General features: G+C 44.2%; 1 protein-coding gene across 6 annotated transcripts in view; it reads left to right on the forward strand.

Annotated features, from left to right (window-relative positions):
- KIAA1328 (KIAA1328 ortholog) overlaps window positions 1–9281 on the forward strand; it is a 190781-nt gene extending 181500 nt beyond the window's left edge. For all 6 annotated transcript variants that reach the window (XM_030004498.2, XM_030004500.2, XM_030004505.2 and 3 more), the window contains one exon: window positions 959–9281. In XM_030004498.2, coding sequence (XP_029860358.2) covers window positions 959–1172 — 214 coding nt within the window. In that variant the 3' untranslated portion in view covers window positions 1173–9281. The remainder of the gene's footprint in view (window positions 1–958) is intronic.
- Window positions 9282–10232: the final 951 nt, after the last annotated feature.

Raw genomic sequence — 10232 nt, forward strand, 5'->3', positions numbered from 1 at the left:
TCATTGAATGTGTGAATTATTTCAGTGTTGGGAGCATCAGGCAGGTTGGTGCTAACAACAGGATGGAACAAAGGGGACGTTTGGGTAAAACTCTTGAGTGGTATCTCTTAGACTGGAGAAGAGCCTCCCAGGGGAAGCAGTGGAAATGGTATTGTTTAAGACATTTAAAATTGGACAGGAGAATATATACTGTAGTGATCAATCCTGTGCTGATATTTAGATCAGCTCTTGTCTTGTGTTAATATTAATAGGAAGTCTCTGTCTGAAGTAACTGCCATTATTCATTGTGTGTTACTAGCTAACATTGGCTTGCAACCTTCCCCCAAATCTGTACTCACACTTAAAGGACAGCCTGAGTAATGTTTAGCACCTTTGCTTCTTCTATTGGTGCCTCAAGTGTTGATTTTGTATTGCTTTGCTTAGATTATATTCCTTCAGTGCTTCCACCAGCCAGACTCCATATAGTGCATAGAAATTTACAGGAAGCATGTGTAGTTTGTGGCAACAATAATAATAAAGTCTCCTGCTGTTTTCAAATCCCTGGGAAACTAAATCAAGTGTAGAGGTCTATTCAAAAAAGCACAGCATGTGTATAAGTCACTTTACCATTACCTGTGTGGGTCTGCCTGGTACCTGTTTGGTATATTTGGCTGCCATATCTCTGAAGTCTGTCCTCAGTCTCCAGAGTGTGACTAAGACATTACACACCTCAAATGGAAAAGCTGATGAAACAGCTTAAAATAACCTGAGCACCCACGTTTTGCTTACATCTTTTTCACTACCTTTGTCTCGGTATTCCTCATAGGAACCCACGCAGCAAAAATGCATTCTGTGCTGGTGGCCCCCATCAGATAAGTCTAGGTCTAGTGTGACTTATGAAGGCAGGAAGACTGAATTCAATTCCTGCTTGATGCTGTGATGCTTAATGGCGCTCCATTTTCTTTGTGTGTTTCTGTAGGTACGAAGCCTGTCTTCTTGATCTGGTTGAAGCTATGAGTCCAATATCTGCCTCAGGACACCTCTGCAGAGAATCTTGTGACAGGAACAAAATGCACATGCCTCGTCATGTGAGCCACAGGGCGTCATCTTGGTACCAGACCCCTTGCAGCTCCAGAAGCAGAGCAGATGAGCTGGAGGAGAGCCGGCTCCTCGAAGAGATTTTCTTCATTTGACATGCCTCACTGGTCTACAGCCCTTCTGTAGAATTTTTAGGACCTTTTTGTTGCTGATTTGTTTGTGTTAAAGTACCATTTTTAAATTATTTGAGTGACAACTGCTTGTCTTCCCTCTTCTAAAACATAGCCAATTAGCATCCAGTTTCATTCTGGATTTAGTAATCATGGTGCAAGAACGTTGTTGGGGTAGACCAATCAGAAAGCATTAACTTTATTTTCTAAACTTTTCATGTGCCAAGTAATCATTCTAAAATAGAAATTTTTTTTTGATCTACAACATTTTCTAATAGATTGAAGTCACAGTTTTGCCAGCCTCATATCGGAAGTATATTTCATTATCGATTTTTAGCTCTAAAGCAGTTTGCAAGAACTACCTAACATTCAAGAACCACCACGTTCAAAGTAGATTATTTTCTAATTAAACAAGTCTGTTTAAAACCTGGCGTATTATAAAGGTACAAGCACTTTAGTACTTTTATCAGTGATTTTATGTTCTACTTTTTCCTTCAACATTCTGATATTTAACATGCTGGGTTTTTAGGGGCTATATCCTAAGGTCAACTATACAGTGTCTAATAACATTAACAGACGATGTTGCAGGTTGATGTACTAGGCATCCGTTTGAAATATATGCCTTTCTAAATCAGTGCTATTTGACAGGTTATGTGCTGGGTAACCTAACCCTGAAATAGCAGAACACAGACATTGTAGTGGTCCAAAATCTATTTGATGTACTTTTCAAGATGAAATATATAGTAGTGGTAGTATAAGAACAGTCTTAAGACATTTTTGCTAACTTGCACTATTTTGGTCCTGTATCCAGGCTCCATTGTAAATAAGACAAATCAGTAATTATTTCCACTACAGGCTCACAATGCACATTTCCCTGCCGGCTTTAATTATTCATGCTGTATCTATTTCAGTTTATTTAAATGCACTTCCATCTACTGCATGTACTTGGTTATTTAAAGAAATGTGCCGAATTGGTAAAAATGACTGCAGATTACAGGATTAATGGTCATTTTCTCCACAATGCAGTGTTCATATTTTGTTGTAACAGTAGCCACCGGCATGTGTTCCTAGAAATATGAGGCTAAAATACTCGTTTTCTACAGTAGAATTGCAGTGAGGGAAAGGTAGAATTGAGCCAGTACAGGCAAGTTCTAGGCCGTTTGCTCCCAAACACCACTTCGTGGGCTACTACAGCTTTTCTGACAGTCTCTTTAGGCAGCTCTGCTTATCTTAATGGCAGCGAGTTGCTGTACTGATCCTTGGGGTATCACTGCTGCCTGCCTCCCACATGCTCGCTCCTGTGCAAGGTTTGGTGCTCTGCAAGGAGCTAGCAAGGCTTGGCAATAAGGCCTGTGGTGCATCTCTGATGAGAGCATCGGTGAAGGATGTCTGGCACTCGCCCCTGGCAGTGACAGCACCGTGCTCCTATAGCAAAGAAATGAAAGGAGAATGAAGGGGATGATGAACCTCGGGTTACTCCGAGCTGCTTCATTCAGGCCCAGTCTTAATCACAAATTAGATGATATCCTTTTTGTGTATACCAGCTGAATTTTAAAAGCTGCTTGGGGGATTCTGAAGGAGGGAAGCAGCGTTACTGGACAAGAAAATGACTGCTGTGGAAAGGCCCTGCTTGGTCTGTCCTGCTGTCAGTGAAGTATCACAGTTCTTTTGAATATGTCCATCTGCTGTTGAATGTCCCTCTTGTGCTACTCCCTGAGCCTGCCAAGGCACAGGTTTGTGCTTAAAGACCCAAAAATATATTCAGTGCCCTGACCCAAGTATAGCAGGTGGGGAAACTGGTTTTCTTGTTCTGCTGGCCGAGTAGTCTGCTTCTTTGAGAGGGCAAGGAAAAGGAGGGGAAAGAAGAGAAAAATGTACAAGGAGCAGCAGGAAAACTGTGGAAAAACTTGAAGAAATTACTATCACATAGATCTTGGGTTTTGGGGTTGGTTTATGGTGTTTTTTATTTTTGTTGGTTTCTTTTTTGAAGGTTTGGCATTTATAAAGAAACAGTTCTCTGATTTCAGTCCAATTACTTCTCTTCTCTTTTCCAGTTTGAGTGAAACTTTAATTGCCTTTTCTAATAAGTGCTAACTGACCTTTTGAAACAGCAAAAAATACATGTATATCTCTTGAAAGGTGCCTTTGTGTACCCAGTTGAGAACACTGCGTGGGAGCATTCTGTTCTTTGGTTCTTTGTGGGTGCCAATATTTAACTGCTTTAGGATTCCTTATGATCCATTTTGCCCATTAACAATTCTAATTCTGATGGTGACTTTTAACTTGAATCTATATTTTGGTAGTAGCTCTTTTTAAAAGGACGTTGTCAGGGTTGTGGGCTCTACACTCAAGGTGCTGTCCATCAGTCAGAGCTAGATGGGAGGCATACCTTTATGAAGCAAAGATTTCTAGAATTAAGATGGTTGAAATGTCTGATGGGTGAAGACCTGCATGTTTTAACTGTCTGTGAGATGTGGACAAAGAAACAAAAGCTATTAATTTGGTAGACCCTGTGAAAAATCATTTTTTATAATGCTGGCTCTTGCTCTAGTTATTAGCAGTACATTAGGAATAGTGTTTAGCAGTCAGCGCAAGCAAAGATATTTTGCCATGAGGCACTACAAAGTTGAAGTTATTAAAACATTTATAGCCTTGGAAAAAAAAAAATCAATGATTGTCAAATAGGAAAGGACAAAATCAGTAGTTGGGACTGGGAGGGGAATTGTTTTCCATCTGCTAAAACAGTAGAGGAAATGCAAAAATTAAACTAGCAAAAGCAATCACTTGACAGTGTCCTTTTAAGTTTAAACTCCTATATTAGGAAGCTGCCACTGGAGAGTTAATCCAGCCATAGTTTGTTTGTCCAGAGTGTTCCCAGTTAATATGCTTCAGCTACACATCAGGCTGTGTTTTACATAAGGCTTTGTGGAGTAACATGACTTCTGCTAAGGCTCCCACCCATGCCTTTACTTTGTGTTCTTCCTGAATGGCTCACACACACACACTTGCCATGTGTAGCCATTGCTTTTGTGCACCTTGCACGCTGTGGACCTATAGCAATCCAATCACGCCCTTTCCACTTCTAGCCTCTCCAGTCTTGCTGTTGAATCCCATCTTGAGCATATGTTTATATATGTATGTGAAGTCTTAATCTAATAAATTATCTGGGGGTTTCATTTCTTCTTCTAGACTTTTATTTGATTTGTCTTCTGGTTTGTTTTGTCCAGCTCAGATGTCAATTCTGCCATTGACAATATGTTCCACTTTCTACATCATCATCTCATATATATTGTGAATCTCCAGTTTGCTAAGACAGATGAACGTGTTTTAAGCCTTCTCTTCCTCTCCAGGACATGGATTTTGCTGTGAGAAGGAACAAGACCTCTTCTGGAGCCTGAAGTGGGGGAGAGGTCTCAGAATACAAAAGAGGAGAGAAAGCAAGAGCTAGCACCATGCTTTGGGACAAAAAGGTGGAATTAAAGACTGAGGAAGAAAGAGTGGAGGTAAAGGCAAGAAAGGACAAGGATGCAAGGCAGAGAACTGTACCAAAGGATGACAGAAAGTATAGGTTGAGTGGAGATGAGCCAGACAGTAGAGACAAGTTTTTATGGTAAGTTGATGAAGGAGAATTTTGTGCTTATATCCTGGAGTGAGAAATGTCTTCAAGCACCGGTTCCCATAAGAGGTTTGTGTCTCCCCACTCCTTTTCCAGATCATGTTCCTGCATTTGGGGAGCTACTGTCCAAAGGATACCTGGCAAATGAGGGAAAGAAGGAAATGACCTAACTTCAGCTGCTTCCCTTTACAGTAGCTGGACAGGGAGGCCAGAGCACAAGGAGGGTAATAGGGTGGAACCCAGGTATAACTCTGGCATGGACTGAATTTAATTGCTAGCAAGGGATGGTGGTGTGGACTTAGATGACAGAAGAATGTGAGACTGGATATAGAAAGAATATGAATAAGGGAGAAACAAGCAAAACAAAATTTGCAGTGATCCAATGAGCTGTGGAGGTTTGGTGTTAAGAAAGGAGTGGAAAGGGCTTAGCTGTGCTTGAGAGACATTGAGCCTGAGATATCTAAAAGATATCCCTTGAAAGCGCACATGAGCCCTGGGGTTAAACTCTAAAAGTTGCAGCAGAGATTTTCTGAAATACGACCTCCAGGCGGTGTTTGAATTTGTACCATCTGAGGGGGAGAGAGCACAGCCTCATTAGTTAGAAACCTCCTTTTTCACTGTTACTAAATTTATGAAATTGTGTGCTAATTAGTGTATGATTTATAAATTTACATAACTGCATGCTACATAAGACAACACAGAATATTGAATGAGGTGATTTAAACCAGCAGAAGCAGAGAAGTCTGCTCTGACTGGGTGGCTCTCCTCTGAAAAATGCCCCTCCCGATCCATAGCTGCTCCCTGCATCTCTTGAAGGCTTATCTGCTCACAACAACAATAAACCTTTTATAGTATTGTGGCTCCATGTAGCTGTGAGAGAACAGGCTACCTTGAGCATCTTTGGCATGGTTGTAGCAAAGCTTTCACCGTGATGCTTGGGCAGAGTGTTTGGAAGCAGAAGTCAGCTAAAAACGATCAAGAAACCCAACTTGGCCTGGTCAGTGTTGGTGCTTGACAACTCCCACAGTTGTTTACAGGGGATGCTACTGCATCCCAACAAGATCCCTGCAAAAGGATGGGGCTGTGGTGGAACTGGATTTGATTCCCTGCTCTGCAGCATGCTTTGGGTTCTGCTGGTGAAGTGTGTTTACTACCACATCTCTGAGGGGCTGTGACTTACATTAGTGCCCACAGCAGAAGGCACTGGACATATCCACCAACAATTTGTCTGTGATCTGTAAGCTGTTAGAGCAGAAGCATATTGGCCAGTCATTCCCATCTAACAGGATCCGAAGCTCTCGGACTTCATATAATTTGAGGCTTGAAGGGGTCATTTCAGGCACTGGGGAACTAAACTGGAGAAACTCAGTTGTCACCGACAGGTGAGGCCCTGACATACGTGAGGTGAGAGATGCCCAGACAGTCCCAGCAGACAAACCAATCCACAAGCTACAGCAAGAGCCATAAATTTCTAGTTTCCTTAATTCAGGAGTCATTCTGAGTATGTGGAAAAAACCACTTTATTCACTCATAGCATTCAATAACCAGTCTTAGGGTGTAAGTTCATTCCTTCTGGTCTCCTGTCTGCAGACAGGAGGAAAGTGAAAAATTGGAAAAAGTTATTTTTCCTAGTTGCTTACTGGCAACTGCCTTAAAATCTGGAAGTGTGGGTTTGATTAAAGCCATTGTCCAAACACAGTGTCGATGTTGTGAGCATTAAGGACAATGTGAGAACTCCTCCCCTCTGCTAAACCTTGTAAGGATGGAAAGGACAAGATGAATTCACAGACACAATAGCTGTTTCTTTCTCAGGCTAGAGCTGACTGCGAGGACATTGCATTGAGATTTTGAAAGCACCTTGTCAGAATCTTCCAGTATTTAATTATCCTTGCTGCTATGAAACTGCCTTATTTTGAGTTTGAGTTTGTCTAATTTCCAGCTGCTGGACTTAGCTGTGCCTTCAGAAGCAGGATTGCAAGGTTCCCCTGTTGTCAGACAGTAAGTACCCCATACACAGTGATAAACTCCTGGTTCAGCCTTCTCTTTGGCAAGATGGGGTCCTTTATGCCTTGTGTCCTGATGTCTGTTTTCCAGCCCCTGGATGATCTGTGGGGCCTGTTTCTGAACTTTCTCCAGCACTTAAGCATCTTGAAGGGTTTACACTAGAGCAGAATGCCCAATTCCAAGTGCTGGTGCTGTCAGTGTTGACAGCGTGGCCTCATTCTACACAATATTTCCCTTTTGACACTTTCAGGAGGCTTGTTTGGAGTTGTTGGGCTGGGTACTTGGTCTCGTTGCACTTCACATCATGGCTCTGTTTCTTGGAAGCAGAAAGTCTGTGAGTGAAACCGGGAGACCCTGCTAGAATTTAGAAGAGTTGAGGAGGAAGAAATAATGTGAATTAGAAATACCAAGCAGGGAAAAAAAAGATTGCAGAATTCAATTTGGGATAGAGCATGAACCTCGGGGTGCAGTATCTGTGAACTCAGCCACCTTGAAAACAATCTGAAAGACACATGCTTGATGGGATGGGGGAGACCCAGACAGCAGAAATCCTCAAAAGGGGAAGAGTGAACAAAGCACGAGGCGATGATATCTGATAGCAACAGAAACAGACGAGAAGACTTTTGAGCTGCAGGTGAGGAGGCGATGACATCTCCAAATTGCAGTGGAAATGGCTCCTTGTCAGTAGGTCTGGTGCCCCTCTATTTGCACTAGTGCCTTCAGCACAGGGATCTCATTACCAGAGAGTTTACTGGCAGATTGGAGGGATTTCAGTGAGGAGTAATAAAAATGATCAGGGACTGCTAGAATTGACATAATGAGGAAACAAGATGAGAAGAGTCAGATATTTATAGCTTGGGTGAGAGAGACAATTAAAAGGTGGGATGGGAGATGGACTGGGTGACCTGAAAGCCTTGTCTGTTTCTAATAACTTCTCGTCACCTGCTGTACAGAGGACTTGAATTTACCAAGGCTGTCAGTCTGACTCTTAACAGACGTAACTTCCCATGTTGAAAAGCTCAGGTGGGTGTACTCTGGCTGTATTGACACTGTCAGAATGTCACTGGTACTGTACTTTGTTTAAAAAAATAGTCATCAGCCACGTTGTGGAAAAAAACTGACATACTGACAGTAAAGGGAGAAAAAATAGACCTTCATAAAATAAAAAGCCATTGAAGACCTTGCTGAGAGCAGGGCTGATTGGGAAGGGCTCCCAGGTTGTTCAAACGGTGGTGCTGAGCCCTTCTTGCTGCCCGCACGGTGGCCTGCCGAGTGGGAAGGTCCATGCAGAGGGAGCAAGTGTGAGCCGCCTTCTCTGCAAGGCGGGTGCTGGTGGCACCCAGCTGTGCATGCAGCTGGGCAAAATCGCTGCTTTCCAGTACGCGCTGGTGTGCATAGGCTGTTGTCCCCGAGAGCTGCTGAGCTCCATGGATGGCTCTTGGGGCAAGCTCTGTGTCAGCCAAAACCCTGCCGGTCCCACTGATGGCTACGGCCATGCGTGGGGGTTTCACTTCCCTTCCTACTGCCCCTACAGTACAGTGGGATCCAGCCCTGGGGGACAGGCAGGCTCTCCCCTTGACATGACCCACCTCGCTGCCTCACCCACAGGGATTCCTGCACCTGCGTGTGGGTGGCTGTTTGTGCATGGTTTTTTCTTGCATGTAGTTCGCCTATAGTTTTGCACAAACCCGGTAAATAAATATTTTTACACATATGCTACCAAACATGAGCAGCCATTGCATTCTGGTTTTCCTGAGTTGGAGACCCCTGAGAAGAGGGAAGGTGGCCCGTCTGAATACACGGCAGCCTTATGATGAGGGTTATTTAAAACCTTGACTGAGACCACGGCTGTCTCACATGCTCCCCAGTGCTGCAGAGAGGAGAGCCCCAGGTTTGCTCTGAACTTGAGAGACCACAGCAGAGTTGGAGGCAGCCAAGCTAGAGACATCTCGGTTCCTGGGTTTGCAGTCAAATTAAAACGCTGCTACCAAAAGCAACGGGGCGGTGCGTGTTAGAGGCGCTTTGGGGAAATATCAGAGCGGTGTTTGTTGAGTCTGATGGCAGAGTAGCCGCTCTGTTTTAATGATACCTGTGTGCAAAGGCCACAGCCGTTTTCATCCATTTCACATTAGTCTGACTTTCACAGAACAGACATAGCCTAGGGTGGTGGGAGGGAGAGAAAGGTGACAAAAAAAAAAAAGCCATCCATTTTTCACTACTTTTTCCATACTTCTGAGCTGCGATACCAGGCTCTGGCTGAGCAACAGTAATCTTATCCAGCATACTGTTGATTTAAGCGTCTTGGATTTACATAACTTTGGAAATGGTAAACTATATTAATTTGCTGTGTTTTCAAGGGAAAGTTATTTATTGAGAGACATTTTTAACTCAAGTGCCAGGAGCCTTAAATCATTATAATAGATTCATGCTATTCAGGGTTTCTTACATTGTAATAAATTTGTTTTAAACATGAATGAGGAGATCCATGATTTCTTTAATACACTGTTATGTATTTCCTTTCAAAATGACACAGCTCACTATATCAAGCAGGAGAATAATAGTGAGAGATTTACAGTACTTAAGAATAACACAGCCTGGGAATGTGACATGTGAACCAACAGTGGGCAGGGGGCTGGAAAGCGCAGGGAGCCCACCGCTGCTCCCAGTGCACGGCCGAGAGTTAAACGATCGACAACGGGTCAAGACCAGCAAGCAAAACCGATAGCTGGGTGGAAAGCTCCCTGCAGGGTAGGAATTACAACGCAGCCTTATAGTCACCTCTGTTTTACTGTGCAACGTGCAATCGAAACACCCGAAAGGTGACGCGGACCATCTGCCGTGACCTGGGAGGGCGGCTGCTGAACCGCTGCCTCGCTGGAGCGGGACCAGAGCCAGAGGTTTGCTTCCCAGCCCGGGGTCACCCTCCCGTTCCTGACCTCGGGCACCCACCGCAGCCTTTTCCCAGGGACCTCATCCACCCCTGCTATGATGGTGCGTGGGGAGCAGATCCCTCTGCAGCCACCAGCGCCCCTGAAGTGCAGTGAGGAGGTGCCAGGTAAGCACTTAGATGAATTTTGGTCTCTTGTTAATCCTTGACCCCTCATTAAACCTCTGCTGGCCCTGCCACTCGCCATTACGCACATGGATGGCTGTGAACTCAAGACAATAAAAGCCACAGCTGGATTTACTTGATGTAAATCCAGGACTTGATGTCCTCCTGGCTTCGCAAGGGTCCTTATGGGCAGCTGGAGGAGGAGCTGGGCACAGAGGCAGCCTTGATGATGCCAGCGTCTGAGGTCTGAGACAAATCCGCTTTGGCAGCGCGGTTGTGGCTTTCTTGGAAAGCGGAGCCCCTCTGCCCCGTGTAAACATCTGCTAAGCGCTTGTGTCCCAGCCTGCTTTGTCTCGTCACGGAGTGCTGCAGG

This window comes from Aquila chrysaetos, chromosome Z (genome assembly GCF_900496995.4).
Source record: "Aquila chrysaetos chrysaetos chromosome Z, bAquChr1.4, whole genome shotgun sequence".
Lineage (NCBI taxonomy): Eukaryota > Metazoa > Chordata > Aves > Accipitriformes > Accipitridae > Aquila > Aquila chrysaetos.